The sequence below is a fragment of the Vigna umbellata genome, chromosome 5 (assembly GCF_029865625.1).
Source record: "Vigna umbellata cultivar VRB3 chromosome 5, Vumbellata_1.0, whole genome shotgun sequence".
In the NCBI taxonomy this organism is placed as follows: Eukaryota; Viridiplantae; Streptophyta; class Magnoliopsida; order Fabales; family Fabaceae; genus Vigna; species Vigna umbellata.
The window spans coordinates 65,843,305-65,862,886 of record NC_142169.1 but is presented as its reverse complement, the minus strand read 5'-3'; the positions used below and the strand labels follow the sequence as shown (position 1 = coordinate 65,862,886).

General features: G+C 31.4%; 3 protein-coding genes across 6 annotated transcripts; 2 read left to right on the top strand and 1 right to left on the bottom strand.

Moving 5' to 3' along the window:
* Positions 1 to 317: 317 nt before the first annotated feature.
* Positions 318 to 8,494, bottom strand: LOC148198822 (SAC3 family protein B-like). Of its 2 annotated transcripts, none has more exons than XM_088116748.1 (13): positions 8,135 to 8,494; positions 6,778 to 7,011; positions 6,118 to 6,357; positions 5,768 to 6,021; positions 5,451 to 5,551; positions 5,140 to 5,355; positions 4,090 to 4,317; positions 3,917 to 4,008; positions 3,748 to 3,841; positions 3,264 to 3,356; positions 2,384 to 3,117; positions 2,170 to 2,284; positions 318 to 2,072 (listed from the first exon to the last, which is right to left on the bottom strand). In XM_088116748.1, exons 1-13 carry the CDS (start codon positions 8,281 to 8,283, stop codon positions 408 to 410), a joined length of 4,215 nt encoding a protein of 1,404 aa, XP_087972874.1. In that variant the 5' UTR covers positions 8,284 to 8,494; the 3' UTR covers positions 318 to 407. The 2 variants fall into 2 exon arrangements, with proteins under 2 accessions (XP_087972874.1, XP_087972875.1); XM_088116749.1 differs by having other exon boundaries at positions 6,118 to 6,342; positions 8,135 to 8,493.
* A 1,797-nt stretch (positions 8,495 to 10,291) lies between these two features.
* Positions 10,292 to 11,693, top strand: LOC148198821 (peptide methionine sulfoxide reductase B5-like). Its single transcript, XM_088116011.1, has 3 exons — positions 10,292 to 10,455; positions 11,105 to 11,261; positions 11,370 to 11,693. The coding sequence occupies exons 1-3, from the start codon at positions 10,361 to 10,363 to the stop codon at positions 11,532 to 11,534; spliced, it is 417 nt and encodes a 138-aa protein (XP_087972137.1). The 5' UTR covers positions 10,292 to 10,360; the 3' UTR covers positions 11,535 to 11,693.
* Positions 11,694 to 16,529: 4,836 nt separating this feature from the next.
* Positions 16,530 to 19,582, top strand: LOC124829097 (uncharacterized). 3 transcript variants are annotated; one of them, XM_088114848.1, is made up of 5 exons: positions 16,530 to 16,688; positions 16,911 to 17,053; positions 17,170 to 17,215; positions 17,429 to 17,524; positions 19,279 to 19,582. In XM_088114848.1, the coding sequence occupies exons 1-4, from the start codon at positions 16,604 to 16,606 to the stop codon at positions 17,482 to 17,484; spliced, it is 330 nt and encodes a 109-aa protein (XP_087970974.1). In that variant the 5' UTR covers positions 16,530 to 16,603; the 3' UTR covers positions 17,485 to 17,524; positions 19,279 to 19,582. The 3 variants fall into 3 exon arrangements, with proteins under 3 accessions (XP_087970974.1, XP_087970973.1, XP_087970972.1); XM_088114847.1 differs by lacking the exon at positions 19,279 to 19,582 and adding an exon at positions 19,108 to 19,241; XM_088114846.1 differs by lacking the exon at positions 19,279 to 19,582 and having other exon boundaries at positions 17,429 to 17,629.

The following is a 19,582-nucleotide window of genomic DNA, read 5'->3' as shown; positions in this document are numbered from 1 at the left end:
TACAATGTTGAATTAATATCGTTTTTCATATCTGAGCAGTGAGACTTACAGAAATCCAATTTGAGACTGTTGTTTCACTCATGCTATTTGAAGAATCAAAACACCTAAATGGTGTATAGATGCTAATAAATAGATTCAACGATATTTCTATATTAGTTATAAAATTAGTTATAAAATTAAAAAAAATGTTAGCAAACAACATATTTTTAGGAAAAAAAAATTATATTCCCATTTTATGAATACTAATGATTGTCATGGTTAGCATCACAATTCCATAAATTTTGATTTTATCAAAGGAAATGAAAAAAAAAATACAATTAACTATTGTACAAAATTTCCTATAAATCAAAATTTACTTTAGTTTAGGATAGATACAAGGAATGGTAAGAAGAAAAGTGACCTGGGTATTAGTAGTATAAAAAAAGCTTCTTATCTATGCTATCCTGCAGCAAGTTACAATGGTCCAATAGCTTGCTTAATTTGTCAGCTTCTGTATTTGGTTTGGCATTAGAAAATGTTGTAGCTGAATCCATGGTAGGTGATTTATCAAGCGGAAGATTGTTTTCAGAATCTGTCTGGTTAACAGTTCCTTGGAATACATCATTTGAAACCATCCTCGGAAGACGTTGAAGTGGTTGATGCTTAACGGGAAGAGGAGAGTTGCAGCTCACACTGATTATTTCATCTAAAGAAGTGTCTGGATAATAAGAAAGCCATGTTTCAGGACTCACATTTGGAAGAGCAACATGATGACGTTCTGAGATGTAGGCCATGGAGATTTCCCTGCTAGATAAACCCATTAAACGCCAGTTGAAAATTCTACGAAAAATCATACCCCAGTGAGGAATTACATGGTAATTTGAGCCACGTAGCTCAAGCCTGGCGCAGCTTTGCATTGTGACAGAAGCCTCTTTTGTTGCCAAAGCAATTCCCATAGTCTTGCTAGTATGAGTCAAGTACTGGATCAAGCAATTCTCAAGCTGTTTTCTCTGGTGCTCTATCTCCTGTCCAACTTTAGAACCTCTGGCTAACCAGGATAAATCACCAGGAAAAGTAGGGAGCTTACAGTTTTGCAAAGCACGAATAATTGGTTCAGTTTTCTCGTTTGAGCTCCATCCCAAAGTTGGCAAGCACATTTTCACTACTCTGTCTTCATCACAAAACTTGTCAAGTAAACCAATTTCTGGACAAGGCCAACCAGTGGGATTTGAACTGGCAGTAGCAGTAATTTCCTTTATTGAGCGATCTAAGGCTTCATTGAACAATGAGATGCAGTCATTAGGCCCCAAGTTGGAGTTGATGGCAATGCGCTGCCCACCTGGGAAGGAATTAAGATGGGCGTAAACAAGTTCTCGTGTTTTCACACAGCCAATGTTGGGTTGCAAGGGTGATTCACATGCCAGCCATTCCAGTCCTTCCCTTAATCGTGTATCACTGAAAAATCCGCTCAAGTGCTCCATCCGCTGGTTTTCGTACAGAAAAACAAGCAGAAACTTACTGATCTTCAATTTATCAATGTTTTGAAGGCCCAGCTCATTAGTTATAGCAGAAGAGAACCTTTCATCGTATGAGTGGCATAGAATCAGAAGAGGCAAGCAGGCCCCAGATGGAATTGACATCAGAAGAGTATGAAGACGAGACCTCTGAAGCTCCCATGAGATGTTCTCAGACACAAGAAACAAAACAGCACCTGCCCCAGATACTGCCTCATCTAGACTACCAAATGCTGTATCCCTAACTACAGAGAGGCAGCAGGAAGGATTGATGACAGATTGATTAGAAATCCATTTCCTCCATATTACCAAGCCAGGCGATGAAAAAACCACATCTTCATCACTTGAAGGCATGAACTTTGAGGTCAACCAAGTGCCTGCTCCCCCCATTTCATATCCAGTTTTCATCTGAGAGCATAGAATAATTTTCCAGCACAAGCATTTAGCATCTGGATTTCTTCTGCCTAATGTACTGGCAACTACATCAGAAACATTAAGTCTTGACCATGATTTCTCCTGTTTTTCATATCTCTCCCTCATAGCTATATCAATGTCAAACTTATCAAAGTTGCCAGGTCGCTACATCAAAAAAAGGTAACCGCCAAAGTAAAAAATAAATAAACCAAGTCAAAGATACAGGTTCATAGAAGAATCACAAAAATCCTGTCATACTTACATCTATATAATGTTGAATTGGGGGACCCAACGACATAGAGTCTAGTGCAGCATTTGATGCTAATTGCCTTTCTTCCCGTAACATTCTTAATTTTGATGCTCTCCTCCTCCATAACCTGACAAGAAGACAGTAAAACAGCATAAAAATAATAAATAGTGCAAACTTTTCATATGTAATTAAAAATATAATTCTGAAATGAAAAAGGCATAAAAACCTTAAGAACAACTTCAGCTTGGCCTCCGCTATTTCTTCATCTTGACAATTTTCACTAAATTCATTAATTTCATCTTCATGCTCTTGGTGAATAATTAGAGGCTCATCCTTGAATACAGCGTGGGACACAGGAGGTGGCACTGAAAAACTAAAACCTAATGAACTTTCCGGTGGAGCTTTTTTTGGTATAATCTCCAATGGCCTTTGTTCAACACTAAACTGAAAGTTTCTATTTGGAGAGCCTCTAGCAATCAAATCTGAATTGGTACCATTGAAAACACCAAATCTAGGAAGTTGTTGTTCAGGAATAATATTAGGAAAAGGAGAGCTCAGTGGTGACAGACGATGACCAGAGATATCTTTATCTTTTGGACTGTCTGGAACATCCTTAAATGCCTTTCTTGATACCTCAGGGGAGTAAATAGCCACGGCGTCTGGAATTTCCTCATCAGGGTTCTGGACAGAACTGTCATTTTTAACAGGTGAAGCTACCTGTGGTTCAGGCTTCCTCATCTGAATCTCTTTCATAGTCTCAACATGTGGTGATTCTGCTTGAATTGAGAGTGAAATATCTTCAATTATCCTTCCAGACCTTTTCTTATGCACAAGTTTTGAACACTTGGTGGGATAGTCAACATCAACATTGAGAAATGGACCTTCCTTCACCATGTAAGGTTCTTCAAATATTTTTAGCAAGAATCCGTGGTACTCCATGAGGCCCTCTATGCTTTCATCCTAATTAATACAGCAAAGGTGAATCTATGAGAAGGTTGGAAATTCATGAATGCAATATCCTGCCATGCACGCTCTCACCCACATTTCCCCTTGAAACAAGAAAAATGGGAAAATGAGACACATCCAAATCTATCTAATAAACATACCTCCATAGCAAGCCAGTTGGCAACATGAGCAACAGGGATTCCTTGGTTATTCTGTAGGCCAGAATGTAGAGAAGCAAGTGCCTGGGTACGCAACTGGTAAAGTAAGACGAGACATAAAGGTTAGGATTTCTTATACGAAGTTGCTTATTCACATCATAACCAAAACCACTAATAAAGTGAATTCCACAAAATTATTTCCACTAATATATTGCAGACTGAAAGGGATCGCATAAAATTAAAACGAAATTAATTTTACTTGGTTATCATTTTGATATGTATCATGTGATAGATATTCAATTATCTAGCAAAATGGAGCAAGATAAGATAGTGTAATTTTGTCTCCAATCAACTTCAGCAATTTCCTAATTGCCTGCAATGATTGAGTAAATACATTTCCAATCTGAGTGGCCGCCCTAAGCTTTACAAGGACAAGTACAATCATATGATTTTTATTGAGCACAAAATAGAAAACAATATCACATACCTTTGCAAAGTGAGCGTGCATTAGACATGCTTGAAGATAAGTTGCTTTTCTTGCAAGCCGAAAGAAGGCAATAAAATTACCAGTTCGGCATGCTCTGCAAAACAAAATCAGGGAATGTTCAGATTAAAAACGTACACACGCACACATAAACCTCAAAGAGAATTATGACCTTGCTACACTGCGGGCAAATAGAACTTCTGGAGTCTGCCTTATCTCTGGAGTCATCTTAGCAATTTCAAGGGAGAGTTCGGCAGGTTCAACCTAGCATGACTAGATTAGTTCCTTGGATTTCTTCATAGCAAATTAAATCAGACAATCAAAAGCACTACAAAGGCTACTTACTTTATAACCAGGGTGCTTATCCAATTTAAGAAGAGCATAATAGCCTCGAAACTCTTTTTCAGTCTGAATATTCATTCCTTTCTTTCTATGATCATCATACATCTGGAACAGTTCAACTGAAGTTTTGTTCATCTGCTCAATATTGAGATGAGCATCAAAGCCCTCTGAAAATCCTTCTCCCTTAGTGTAATCACATAATTCATGCATTGCAATGATATGTAATTTTATCTGGAACCACAGAAATCACAGCTTCATTAGCCTTCATAATCCTCAGATACTGCTTTGTAGCAAGCATATGCATGTTCTATATAATTATAACCGATATTTCAAAAGATATTCTACCAATACACAACTATGAAAGTGATAAACAACAAATTTATACATTTGGTATTGTCATAACCCACATAAATTTAATGAACTACGAAGAGAGAAACATGACATTATCACTTAAATAAGAGCAATAATGTGGCTTTTGTATGTATTATTGCAAGAAAAGCATGAATATTTGTTTTAGCATGTGATTTTGATTATACTATCGCTGTACTAAAAGTGATTAGGCTGAAAAATTGAAAATCAAGTCATCTGACAAGCTATGCACGCTACAGTGAGTCACTGACTAATAACTCGTGGCAGTCATGTTACAACACAAGACATGACTAAATGAAAAGGAAATTTTCTGAAGGAAAAAACTAACAGAGGCTAAATTTCAGAAAATATATAACAGTTGATACAACAAATCAAGATTAATTCAGATGTATAACTTTTGGACTAAGAAGAGACACTTGACTTTTAGTCCAAACCATGCAAGGTCTTTAAGTGCTAAGTTCATGATGCTAATATTTAATAGTGCACAGTGTTTCCATATTTTAGGGTGATAATGAAAGATGTGTATTTCTATTGGGAAGTTGTAAATCTGTAAAATCTTGCCCGAGGTTTTTCAATCTATGCTCCTTACTGTGTTCACCCATTCATAGAGGGATGACTAGAACCAAGGCTTAAGAACATGTATGGAAAAAAATAAATAATGATAACATGGCCACAAGGAAGTACCATCTGCTCCAGCATAGTAATAGCCCCTTGATTGAAAATGTGCTGCATTCTCAGGTCCATCCGAATTGCTCTCATCCTATCCCACAAGAAGTTATACACGCCAAGAAACCTCTCATCATAAGGCCGATCTAGCAATGTGAGTAGATAATCAATTGTATTCTTCAGGATGGGCATAGGCCGGATCAAACTGGCTTCCCTCTCAGCTGTTCTAGTATACTGACATGATTAACGATTTAAGTAACTAATAATACTTAAAGAGTAGAGAGCAATTTCATAGGAAAAACAGTACTATTTAATAATATGAGAATCACCTTCTTAACTGCAAGAAGTCTGCTAGTTACATTTCTATCCCCATCCACACGTTCATATTGGTCAAGATCCCCTTTTCTTTCACGCTCTCCCCTTTCTGACTCTGAAACACAAATCAAAATTTGGGCTAAATTTTTCAGGCGATGTAACATGTTTTCCCTAGTAAAAGAAATTCCAAAATGAAGTTAGAATTGTGGTTCTCTGAAAATGCCCTTCCCCATATTAAAAACAAATAAGGAATCTCAAATCTTTCATGAGATCTCAACATATAACAATTCTCACAGGTTCACTCTTGGATTTAAAATCTGAGAAAATATACCAGGACACATATCTGGACATAAGCCAATAATTACATTGGATGTTTCCAAGACTTCATTATCAGCAACAACATGGGCACTGCTAAAGTTGCTAGCTGAATCCACTAAATGCCCCCTCACATATTTCGGCTCCAACACAGACTGTTCAGATCTACTAGCAAATGCCTTCTGGTCGGGAATATCAACATTATTTTGCTCAGATCTGCTTAGCTCTACTTTGAACCGGGCTAAACGCTTGGCCTTGGCTAAAATTTCACTGCACAGCATACGAGGAAAGATACTTTAAAAATAAATAATGTAAGATAAAATAAATGCATGATGAACAAAAAATAGAGCCAAGCTAATATTATACCGTTCAGAGTTGTCTTCAGAGGAAATTAAGTTTCCTTCAAGGGTTTCATTGGCTGCAAATGACGAAGCAGGTGATCTTGTTCTTTTAGAAGCAGTGGAGTTCATGGGTTTGCCTACAGTGGCTTCAGGAACATTAAACGGAAAAGATTTCTGGTGAATTTGAGAATGAGGACCAGTCCTTGGAACAGTTGATGTGCTTCCCAGTCTAGGAGGAGATAAAGAAGGCCTGAAAAATGAACCACTAAACAGGCTCAAATAATTAGAGATGGGACCTCACATTTTTCTGGGAAGTCCTGGATTTAGGATGATTCTACACATGCACATGAGCATAAAGAGTCTAAAGGATTGTTGTGCTAACAACTCAACACAGGGAAACACCAAAAAGGGCAAATCAATCCCTTTCAATTACTCATTTCAGTTTATATAGAACCTTGAATTGAACAAACTGAGACTTGTATGGCATTTTCATGGGAAAAAGGTTGTTCATAATAAAGTTCAAAACAACAGGGCAACTGAGATAATTGCTTAAACTCCACCCCAATTTCGGACTGTCTTAACATATTTCTGCTCTATAAATACAATATTCCAATAAAAATGCCTAATAAATAATAAATTTATAGAATCATGATAGTATTACAGTTTATAGGTGATATTGTCTTACTTATTTATCGTGACAGGTTGATCAGAATTACCCAAATCTTCAACATCTGCATAAGATATAGGAGGCGATCTTCTCTCCGGATTTGGAAATCCTGAAGTTCTGGCTGTAAGACCAGTAGTGGAATCACGAGAAGAAATAAATGTTGTGGCTGGGGAAGGCCTTTGAGGGGTATGGGTCTCCAAATCTTTATAGAATATTTTCTGTTCATCACTCCAACTGGAAGAATCAATGGATCTGAAAGAGAATGTGAACTATGAAAATGCATCATGCAATGAACATTTTAAACATAAACTACACCCACAAAAAGAATGTCTAGTCTAAAATAAACATATGTTCGAGTTGGAAATAAATGCTGGTCAAAAAGTGCTCTTAGTTTTGCCATAACATATGGAATGGGAACTTTTATAGTGTCTAAAAACAAAAAAAAAATATTATCACCACCAAAAGTGTACATGGAATTGTTTGAATTTTATCCAAACCTAGTATTAAATATTACTCTAACCATGTTATCCCTGACAATATTTTCAGGGTTTAATGCCTTAACAGAAGTCAATACAAGGACATTAACCTGAATTTGAACAAAACAACGCATGCATTAATGGCCAAGACTTATCTCACTAGGTTGTGCTATTTTAAACGATGTAATAAAAAGTATGGGGGCTATTTTAATGGTTTACACAGATCCATTCAACAAGTTACACTGATATTTCACTCCGGTAATTTACTACCCAACATTCACTATCCCAAGAAGAGTACCGTAAGTGTTTTACTTGAACAAAAGAAATTCCATTCACAGATTCACTGACAAAGACGCTACACTACACCATCACAGATTACATCTGAAGCATTTCTCCATTTTATCTATCCAGCTTAAATACTACCTATGTTTAGCACTACATCCCCAGCAGTTGAAGGGTATTAACCCCAGATACCCAAATCATGCAATTCGTGGTATAATGTGATGTGATCCCCAATTTTCACCTCCAAAACACTGATAACATATAACATTTCTGACTCCCTATTCAATAAAATAACCCGAACACAACAAGGAGCCAAAAACGCTTGAACCCTTCCAAATGCAAGCAACAAATTACAGTTGCCAGACACCCTCGCTCTTCTTTAACAAAAACAATTCAAATCAAAATATAACCCTTTGCGGAAGATTCACATGTTCTAATATACAAGAAACTCTCGTAGCTCCAGAAAACAGGCAAGGGAAAGGGTTAAATGCAAATCGATTCAAATTCCTCATCCCATTTCAACGTGAGTACAAAACCCACTAACAAGATAAAGCTTTCAGGGTTTAAATTCAAGATATCAATGAAATGAAATAAAGGTTGTTGAAGAATTGACGTACCTGGGCGTGGATTGTGACGAAAAAGCAGGATCAGGTGAAGAAGTAGGAGGGATAGGAGAAGGGTTGGTGAAACCAAAAGAGTATGGAGAGTCGGATTTGGGAGGTGCACTGGGTCCTGAAGCCTTCCCGAATCCCAAATACGACGACATTCTTCTTTTTCTTCTTCTTCTATGAAACAACTATTCTGTTTTGGCACAGAGCAGAAGCTTCTTCTTCTTCTTCTAATGACCTTTTCTCCTTCTTCGCTTGGATTCGGGATAAAGAAGAAACCGAAAAACCAGGTATCGTTCTTCTTCCCTTCCCAGCGGGACTGAACTTTTAAAACTTCTATGGGTCTTATGAAAACTCAAGGTGATGAAGCGAGTGAAGAAATGAAGCAAGACTGTTCAGACAGGTTAAAATTTAAATTCTTGAAATTTTAATTAAGTTTATTTAGAGGAGTATTTATTTTATTCACAATATGATCAGGGAGCTAAAATGATAATCCAGATAATTTTGAAATGAACATAACATAGGGTAAGAAAAAAATATATAATGTAATAAGAAAAAGATAAATTATTAATCTGTATTTGACTAAAAAGTAAATAAACAAAAGTTACAGTAAAACGATATATTATAAAGGAAAAATAAATTTCATAAAGCAAGACTATACTTAAAGGTGTTAAAGCGGTAATCAGGTTCCCATAAGTAGTTAGTCATTTAGTGAGCCAACTCAACATGATTATATATTTGTAAACTGAAAATTTTCGAACCCGATTGATGGTGGGTTAAACGAATTGACTCACTAAGTTACTTAAATATATTTTTTTAAATAAAAAAATTATAATTTTTTAAATTTAAATCTAAATAAATTTTACTCTAACTCCAAAGACATTTTAAAATAAATATATAATATATATCATTTAATTCAATTATAATCCAAAAACAAACAAGCGAACAAATAAGTTTTTAAAATTGATAATTTTTGTATCACTTATCCTTCTATAATATTAGAGTCTTGAAAAGATAAATCTATAATTTTTTTTTAAACATTTTTTTATTAAAGTTTTTATCTCATCTACACTTTAATAAAAAAAATGTTAACTAATAATATTGAAACACTAAATAATAAATAATTAAATTAAATTAGGTGGAGAGTCAATCCGAATAAACTAGATTTTAAGTAAACCGAATTGAAAACTAACTCACATAAAAAAATATATATTTTTTTTAAACCTAAGTCTGTTCAAACCCGTGATGACAAAGATTAACTCACGGGATTAGCTCACGGGTTATAACTGATTTTGAGAGTAATACTAAACCCTTTAAAATGTACCAAACCAAAGGGTTACAAGGATAACTATTATCCAATTTTGTCACGCTGTCTACCAAAACTATGTAATTAAGTGTGTTTTATATTATTTAAATAGTAAAAAAATCCTTTATTTGTTATTCAATTTAATTTTCATTATTTGTAAATTTATATTTAAATGCTGTCGAAGACTATGATATTATTTATCGAATATTTCGTATCGGAGAACTTCGTCAATAAGATCACTATTGAATGTTTTATAAATGAATTATTTAATCGAATATCATATATTAGGAATTGAGAATTATGTTTTCTATACCAAATATTGTATCTACTTTGATAATAATTTCGTTCATTAAATTAGAATATTTTCTACCCGTCTCTTATTATGGCTGCTAAGAACATTTTTTTATTTATAAGGTAGCCATGGAACATCTGAACACCCATTCTAATAGAATTTATAATCAAGGAATAAATATATAAATAATGTTATAATCTTAATTTGACATTCACTCTTATATTTAATCAAGATTTGAGCAAAATATTTGAGTAAGTAATAACTTGAGCTCAATAACAAAATCTAAAAACAATATTTCTAATAGTATAGGTACAGAAATTACATTTTTCAGTATTTTGAAACCATATGTTCAACCAACCATTATAATTTGTCCAAAGAAAATTTTTGTTATGTTTTTGGTGTTTTTTTTTTCTTCAGCAGTAGCGTAACTCGTGCTGACACAAGCATGAGAAAGTAAGCGCAAGAGCGTGTCAATAATCTTATCACATCTGTCTCTGTCTAGATCCAATTTTCTGTCCAAGTTCATTCTCCAGGAAAATGATTTTAGTATATATATATATATTTCCCGTTGTTGCTTTTCCAATGGAACTGGGCTCTGTAATTTGGGGATTTCACCACTCTGAGCATCAGCGAAAAAATGGCAGCACCAACGCCGATTAATAAAACAGAAGAGGAATGGAAGGTGATTCTCTCCCCGGAGCAGTTTCGGATCCTTCGCCAGAAAGGAACTGAGTAAATTTCTAATCTTTTATTTTATTAATTTTTCTCTCTCTTTTTTTTTTCATCCGCACTGGGGGAGAGGGGATTTGAAAATTTGGATATGAATTGAAGTGCATGATTTTTCAAAAGGTAGAAATTGAAGGTCGTGTTCACGGAGAAGGAAGATCGTTAAGTGTGAAGTGTGGATAATTTATTGAGCACTTCATGGTTGGGATATGCTCTTTTAGGGGTAAATGAATGTGACACCTCTCATGTAGATGCGTTTCTGTTTTATGCAGATTTTAGTTGGTTTCATGCATTCCCTGTCGGTAGTGTTTTATTTGAAAAAAAGCTTTTGTACATTTAGTTCTCCTTTTTAAGTCACTGGCCTTAAGAAAAAAGGTAAGATTTACTTTCTGTAAAATAGTTCTGACCCTAAAATGTTTGGAGCTGTGTCAAGGTTTATCATTTTGGTGTTAATAGCAGGGACAAAACTTATTTTTTATGCAGTGTAGGAATTAAAAATTCAGTTATCTTGGATAATATGTTTGTAGGTATGTGTATTGCATGCCATTTAGGCCTACATGATATCCAATTTTGTGAGCTTAAACCCCCTTTAAGCTATGAAATTGGTTTACATGAGTTTGATTGTAAATTTTTTTTCACCCGAGAACTTGTGCAGATTGAAGGGTACGGGAGAATATAACAAATTTTATGAAGAAGGAGTTTACAACTGTGGTGGCTGTGGAACTCCTCTTTACAAGTCTTCAACAAAGTTTGACTCTGGTTGTGGCTGGCCTGCTTTCTATGAGGGTTTTCCTGGGGCCATCAACCGCTCTGTGAGTGGGTTTTAAAAATGTTCATTTTTTCCTTCTTACAAGTAATACAGCATCATCTTTGTTTGGAAATTGTAATTGTATTGAATCTATGGAAGTTGTGATTTTCAGCCTGACCCAGATGGGAGGAGGACAGAGATAACTTGTGCAGCCTGTGGTGGGCACTTGGGTCATGTTTTCAAAGGAGAGGGATTCAAAACCCCAACTGATGAACGCCATTGTGTGAATAGTATTTCTGTCAAATTTGTTCCAGGAAATGCTACTGCTTCAATATGAAACCTTCTTCTATTGGAGGTGTTTATTGAAACATTGTCTTTGTTTGAAGTCTTAATTTGATTTTTAAAGATAGCCAGCTTAGCCCAGTGGCTAAAAGCTTGAATAATTGAGCATGGACTGTAGTTCTTGAACCAATAAAGTCCTCTGTTTTTTTAGTCATCTGCATGACTTTCTGTTTCATGATTTGGTAGGTCTTCACATGAATCATACATATCAACCTTTTAATCATTCACATTGTACACATTTAAATATAAAATTCAGTATACGGATTAATTAAAATCTCGTCTCGATCACATTTGATGATTCTAGATTAATTTTTGAAATATCTAAAATAAGCATACACTATGCCTATGTGACTTCGAAAAAGTTGGACTTGTCACAATTAAGAGAAAGTGCTTCTTGCATCTGAAATTTTTCAGGGATCATGTTTCGCCGATTCCAAAACGAGTTTTCCTTAATGGAAAAAAGCAACCTGGGAAAGCTTATTCTAAAATGAATATAAGTCCTGATAAAAAGATAGCATACGACCTGTCACATGTTTCTTTTGTTTTTTTAGGATACTGAAATTTCTTTGTTTAAATAATTTCTTTTAGTATATAATTTAGTTATATGTGGTATTATTTTTCGTTTTTATACTAAAATTAATTTATTTTATCATTATTATACTTATAGAAGACTGTCAATGACTAAGGAATACTTCATTTACATAAAATATCCATGATCTAACCATTAATATATACTTCATTTACATAAAATATCCATAATCTAACAATTAATATAGTAAACTTAAAATATGATATGAAATATTAAATATACATATATCAAAATAAGGTACCATGATTTATCATAATTCATTGTAAAGTTCTTTTGTTCAAATTTTCCGTCCAAATTCATACTATTACCCCATCTGTCACTGCTCCCGAATTTTCCGTCCAAATTCATTTTCCTGGGAAATGTTTCTGCTATAGATTCCTCTGTTGTTGCTTTTTCCAATGCAACTGTGCAATGCAATGGCGCCTTCACCAGTCTGTTGTTGATTTTTCTCAATGCAACTGGGCACTGTAAAAAGCTGTCTTCACCAGTCTGTTGTTTTTTTCAATGCAACTGGGCACTATATCAAGGGCCTTTCGATGTTATGAAAAAAAGTAAACTTCTTTGAATGGTGAGAAAAAAGGGAAAATTAAAAGAAAAATAAAATGAAAGGTAACTTACATATTAAAATTTGAGACATCCATGTAACTTACATATTAAAATTGTCTATTATGATTCTATCTACAAAACTAAACAGAACTATGTTTCAATGTTTAAAATAAAAGAATATGTAAATAAGCATTTATCATAATCTTATCACTACATTTCTTCTAATATAAATCATGTTTAAAAAATATAATTTCCCATTAAAATTACACATTCATTTTTATAAGAATACTTTTAACTTATACTTTCTCACAAAATTTTAAAATTATAAAATATTAACTTGGCACGATAAATTACAATTCATACAGTATTATTCATTTCTATCACATCGGGTCCACACAAAAATAGCCATTATGTTTAATTTTCTGTTATTTTATTTTATGCTTGAAACACCTTTATGTTTTTCTTTTATTTTATCTTTAATTTTCATAATTAAATTTTAAATTTTAGAAACAATATTCTTAAGAATACAGGGATAGATATTACACTCTTTTAGCATTTTGAAAATAATGTTTGATTGACAAATAATTTTTTCTCCAAAGAAATTTTGATAATTCAAGCGAAGTTAAAGGGTAAGTTTAAAATAATTTATTGAATCAAAATAAAAAAAATACATCAATTACCTAAAATCTCTTTGTTCTTTTGTTGGGTGTTTCATCCAGGAACTCTAACTCTTTTATCTTCCACTCCAAACTTTAAGGTCATGTTTTTTTAGTGGATTTGAGAGAATTTGAAGATAAATTTTGTTGTCGTTTATTTGAGTAAATTTGGAGTTAAATGAAAATGAATTGAAAATAAAATTTGTGAGAATTAGTATAGAATTGTATGGACGTGACAAATTAAGAAAATTTATTTCTAAATTCGTTTACCTCCAAATTCACTCAAATAAATAACAACAAAAATTTATCTTCAAATCCTCTCAAATCCATGTCAATTTTACTCCTAATTAAAAATATATTTAATTTCAAAAAAATTAAAAAGAATTTGATTAAAGATTCTTAAATAGTTTCATATCATCCCTAATTTGCACTTCCAATTTTTTTTGAAAAATTTAATTTTTAAATTTAACAAATATAATTTTTTTAACTTTTTCTCCTACATTCCTTTAACAAGACATTCTTTTAACAAATTTTAAAATATGTAAATTCTAAAATCTAGTAAACCTTTTTTTAATTTTAATTTTTTGATAAATAGTTTCAGATCACCTCCAGCTCCAACATTTTTTAAAAATTTAATTTTTAACTTTAATAAATATAATTTTTAAAATTTTTTCTCCTACATTCCTTTGACACGACATTTCTTTGATAAATTTTAAAATATGTAAATTCTAAAATCTTATAACTTTTTCTAATTTTAATTTTTTTTAATAATTTAATTTAATTTTAAATTTTAATATTATTTAATATATTTTTTAATCTTAATAATTATTAAAATATAATTTTATTATTATAATAGTTAAAAAAAATAATTTAAATAAAAGTAGTAATAATAAAAAGAAGAAATAAAATATATAATCTAATTTAATATAATTAAATTATTTTAAATATTAAATTAAATTTATTAATTATTAAAATTTAAATAAATGAAAAAATGGTTAACCGAATATCCGTTAATATATATGTTAATTTAGAAAGATAAACAATTTTTTTTCCAATTTTTTTTATTTTAAATATAATAATAATTTTAAATATACAAAATCTGATTCAAAATTATTATTTTAATTTTTGCTTTATTACTTTTATTATTAACACTTTCATTTTAATTATTTTAATTTCAACTTTTTTAATAAAAAATATTCTAAAAATATAAATCATATTTTAATTATTATTAAAATATAAAAACAATTTTTTTTCCAATTTTGTTTTTTATTTTAAATATAATAATAATTTTAAATATACAAAATCTGATTCAAAATTATTATTTTAATTTTTGCTTTATTACTTTTATTATTAACAGTTTCATTTTAATTATTTTAATTTCAACTTTTTTAATACAAAATATTCTAAAAATATAAATCATATTTTAATCATTATTAAAATATAAAAATACTATAAATAGTATTAAAATTTTAAAATAAATTAAATAATTATTAAACTTTAAATAAAATACAACATTTTAAAATTAACTTTTATCGGTTGTTGATATCCGATAAAGAAATATTTTGGGTTAAATATGTTTTTAGTCCCTAAACTATTGGCCGTTTCTGGTTTTCGTCCCTCTTCCAAAGTAAGGTACAATTTGGTCCTCATTCTTTAGAAAAACGTTCGTTTTAGTCCTCAAAATTTTGTTTTTAGTCCTCGTCGTTCGTTTTTTCGACTAAAACGAACGTTTTTTAAAGATTGAGGACTAAATTGTACCTTACTTTGGAAGAGGGACGAAAACCAGAAACGGTCAATTAGGGACTAAAAACATATTTAACCCAAATATTTTTAACCTCGAGTATTGACGTCAGAAAGTTTTTCAATATTTAGTTTTCTTTTATTATTAATACTTTTTATTTTAATTATTTTAATTTATTTTCTTTTAATAAAAATATTTTAAAAATATAAATCATATTTTAATAATTATTAAAATATAAAAATACTATAAATAATATTAAAATTTAAAATTAAATTAAATAATTATTAAACTTTAAATAAAAAATAATATTTTAAAAAATAACTTTATCATCCGATAAAAAATATTTTTAACCTGGGGTTTTGATATCCGAAAGTTTTTCAAAATTTAATTTTCTATTTAAAATTTAATATTATTAATTTAATTTATATTTTAATATAATTTAATATATTGAAGTATATTTAATTAAATTTTATATTAATATTTGTTCTATTATTACTATTTTATTTTAATTATTTTAATTTTATTGTTTACATAACTATTATTATAATATATTTATATTTTAAATATTATTAAAATATTAAAGTATATTAAATAATAGTAGAATAAATTAGATAATTATGAAATTTTAAATAAAAAAATTAGAAAAATATGTTAACCGATTTGGATATCCGATTAACAATTTTTTTTAAAATTTTGTTTTTTATTTAAATTTTAGTAATTATTTAATTTAATTTACTATTTTAATATAATTTAATATATTTAAATATATTAAATCAGATATTATATTATTGTTTTTTTCTATTTTTATTTTCATTATTACTATTTTTATTTTAATATTTTTTTAATATAACTATTATAATAATAAAAACTATATTTTAGTAATTATTAAGATAAAAACGTATATTAAATAATACTAAAATTTTAAATCAAATTATATTATTATTAAGTTTCAAATCTAAAAATAAAATTTAAAAGAATTATGAATGGGATTTCGAAATTTATATATATTTTAAAATGTATTAAAGGAATACAGTGTTAAAAAGTACTTTAATAAGATGAGAAAAAATTAAAGAAAATATATTTTTTAAGGTTAGAAGTTGAACTTTTTTAAAAAATAGAGTAAAATATTTTGAAATTGTTTAATGATTTTTGACCAGATTCTTTTTAATTTTCTACAAATTAAATATATTTTTAATTAGGAACGAAGGTAATATTTTCTTAAAGTTTGAAGGGGGAGGTGAAAGGGTAGAGGTGAGGGTGAAACATCCTCTTTTGTTTTCTCTTGAGCCCACACACTCGATCATTGGGCCTTTTAATTTTTTTTTGACAATTACTTCCTGCATTCCATATTTTCTTCTTCTACCCTATCATTTCTGGAATATATTTTCTGGTATGGAGTGGAGAAGAAATTTGACCGGAATGGAGGAAGTGATTTTTTTTTTTACCAAAAACCTATTTTCTTTTCCTATATTTTTTTAGTAGTAGAGTAGGAGGAAAGAAGCTCAAGAGCGTGCCACGTGTCCTTTAATAAAATGGCAGCACGAACTCTATTTATAAAACCGAAGAGAGGGGATTCTCCCCCGAGCAGTTTGAGATCCTTCGTCGGAGAGGAACTGAGTAAGTTTTTTTTTTTTTTTTTTAATTTCTTTTTTTTTCGTCCATGTATTGTTAGGATAGGGGATTTGAAAATTTTGGTTATGAACTGAAGTGCATGATATCTTAAAAATTGAAGGTTGTTTTCTTGGAGATTCGTTTTTGTTTTGTGAAGCTTTACTTAGTTTCATGCATTCTCTTCTCGGTATTGTTTTATGAGTTTTGGTTTTTGTGAAACTGTTGCAGTTAAAATGGAGCAATTGCCGGAGAACCGGAGCGAAGCAAAACGTTTGGCGCCGCCGCAAGGCATTCACCAGAGCGATGTGGACGAGGATGACGAGAACGTAAATCAGCTCAATGAATGTTCTTCTCTTTATCGCTTGATGCAGGTTAACTTCATTGTCTTTGTTAATTACTTATTTTACCTCCCGAAAACCCTAAACCCTCAGATTTAAGATTCTTTGATCTGGCCATTCCTAGAGGATTCCTTTTCTTTATTTTTCAGGATTGTGTTGTTCGATCAAACAGGAATTGGAAAGCATGCCAGCCAGGTATCCATCTTTCACAATTTCTCTGTTCGTTTCTGCCCACGTGACATGTTATCCTCTCTAATATTGCAGTTGAGAGTGTGTATGAATGCATTGTTGGAATTCATGGAAATTTTGTTTTGGAATCCAATTAACTAATTATTTAACCTTTTTTTAATTCAGAAAGTTTAAGTTCCATAATTGTATTTGAATTAACCATCGTTGAACTCTTAACAGAAATACATGCTTTGAGGGAATGCTCTGAAAAGAGAAAAAACGTCCAAGGAAAGTAGACCTGTGCCGAAACTGAATTTGTTTTTAGCTGCTTATGAGGTTACCTTCTGTGCTTCCTAGTTCTTCTTAACAATGATGTACAAACACTTCCCTCACCAGATGAATATTTTTTAGCATAGTCAATTGAAATAATTAAGTTGAATACGGGGAAAGGGATCTTTTACATACAGAAATCTATAGGAAGCAGGGTTTTCCGATTGAAATGCCGAATATGTTTTTTGAGGTTAGAGAAATCACGTCCCTAACTTGTTTTTACTTAAATTCACTTGGCAAAACAGCCTTTTTATAGTCACACATCTTAAAGGATTTGAAACAAAAAAAATCTGACCTTGTAAGAAGTACAAATCTATCATATATTAAGAGTATGGATTGGAATTGTGTGACGCAATTTTATAGTTACCCATCTGATGCATCAAACGGTTTGCCTCTTGGGGCCAAAAGTCATGGAGGCAATGATCCAATTACCTACCACAATTCTATTAGTCCACTCAACTATAATTTGTCTCTAGGGAAAATGTCATTTATGATGACTAATTTATTATTTATAAAAGAGAGAGGTAGAGCACTAGTAACATCCCAATACATTTTTGAATTTTCAAGGACTATTAGAATTTTGTATTCATTGAATTTGAGAGAAGAAACAATTACATCACTATTACAAAATGAGAAGACCCTTAAAATATAATGTAAGGGTGAGCCGGCCCTGCAACCAAGCTGGACGAACTGCCTGACGAATCCTAGTGTTGTAACTGCATAGGGCCTGATAGTGAACATGAAGTAGCATGAGATTGTTAGAAAAATCTTTTGGATGCATTGGAAAAGTTCCTTGCATCATTTTCGTTGGTGGGACCCAGAAAACATGGAATGGAGAATCCGGAAAAAATGAAAGGGTTACTGTAGGACCAAAAGTTGCATATTTTTTGCAAGATGTTTGTTCCCTGAACATCTATATATATATATATATAGATGGTTTCAGCTTTTCCAAAGAAAAACAAATTCTGAAATTTTCTCCTTCATTTTAAAATTTGATCCTAGAAACCATTTAATTTTAGTTCTAGCGACGATGTGAATGAGATGTTAATTTTTGATATGTTAATTTTTAGTATATGTAATTAGATTGTAGATAGAATTAAATTGTTTCTAAGATCAAATTTTGAAATGAAAGAGGGAGTTTCAGAATTTGTTTTTCGTTTTCTATGTATAAGAAAAGCTGAAACCATCTATATATAGATGTTCAGGACCAAGACCAGCAACAAAATCTGCAACTTTTGGTACCAGCACATTAACCCTTTCATCTTTTCTCTCCATTCCATGTTTTCTGATGATGGGTCCTACTAACGAAAATGATGTAAGGAACTTTTGCAATGCATCCAAAAGATTTTTCTAACAGAGAGAGCTGGGTGTGATGCACACTTACTGCCTATGTTAGTATATGCATCGTGACCATGATTACAGGTCAGTTGCGTGTCTGAAGAAGCACTGACTGAACTCTCTTATATAGAAACTCCAATCACATTAGATAAATTATGAACTTTGGGGTACCCTTTAGTTGTTGCATAAAGTTCTATTTTCTTCTTAGTTGCATACTACGTCAGCTTGGTCATTGATTCCTTATGCTCCAGGCAACAGCTTTTAACTTGGACTGATACGGTGATTTTCAGTAATTACTGGTGATAGAGTACATGTAAAATTTTATATGACCATTGGAAGAACTTTGCAAGTATAATAAATAGTGAAAATAGTTTGTCCTTTTATACGTGGAGGAATCAAGCCTGTTTTTGATTGTGGTGTAGAACTTGACTGCATGTTGTGTTCGTGGCAACTGTATGATTTGTGCACTTGGTCGAAACTAATCTCTCAGCACTTTCTCACTAGCTATGTTTATTAGCAAACGATAAATGATTATAGATTAAGGATTCCGAGGAAGCTACCCTAGTAGAATAATATTATTTTATTATTCATTTTCATTAATTCACTCTGATCTATTCCTCTGAATGTGCTTTAGTATCATAGAATGTATCTGAAAGATATTTTTGTCTGCAGAAAGTAGTACTTGGATTAAATAATCATTGTAATTTTATCCTACTGTTTTGACTT

Bases quoted from the DNA above. Each gene is read 5' to 3' on its own strand.
- LOC148198822 (XM_088116748.1), bottom strand. From the start codon at position 8,283: ATGTCGTCGTATTTGGGATTCGGGAAGGCTTCAGGACCCAGTGCACCT. The intron at 4,318-5,139 runs GTACTTCCTTGT...CTGTGGTTCCAG, and splicing joins TTACTATGCTGGAGCAGATG to ATAAAATTACATATCATTGC. The intron at 3,357-3,747 runs GTATGTGATATT...TTACTTTACCAG, and splicing joins TGCACGCTCACTTTGCAAAG to TTGCGTACCCAGGCACTTGC.
- LOC148198821 (XM_088116011.1), top strand. From the start codon at position 10,361: ATGGCAGCACCAACGCCGATTAATAAAACAGAAGAGGAATGGAAGGTG. The intron at 10,456-11,104 runs GTAAATTTCTAA...GAACTTGTGCAG, and splicing joins CTTCGCCAGAAAGGAACTGA to ATTGAAGGGTACGGGAGAAT. The intron at 11,262-11,369 runs GTGAGTGGGTTT...TGTGATTTTCAG, and splicing joins CTGGGGCCATCAACCGCTCT to CCTGACCCAGATGGGAGGAG.
- LOC124829097 (XM_088114848.1), top strand. From the start codon at position 16,604: ATGGCAGCACGAACTCTATTTATAAAACCGAAGAGAGGGGATTCTCCC. The intron at 16,689-16,910 runs GTAAGTTTTTTT...AAACTGTTGCAG, and splicing joins CTTCGTCGGAGAGGAACTGA to TTAAAATGGAGCAATTGCCG. The intron at 17,054-17,169 runs GTTAACTTCATT...TTTATTTTTCAG, and splicing joins CTCTTTATCGCTTGATGCAG to GATTGTGTTGTTCGATCAAA.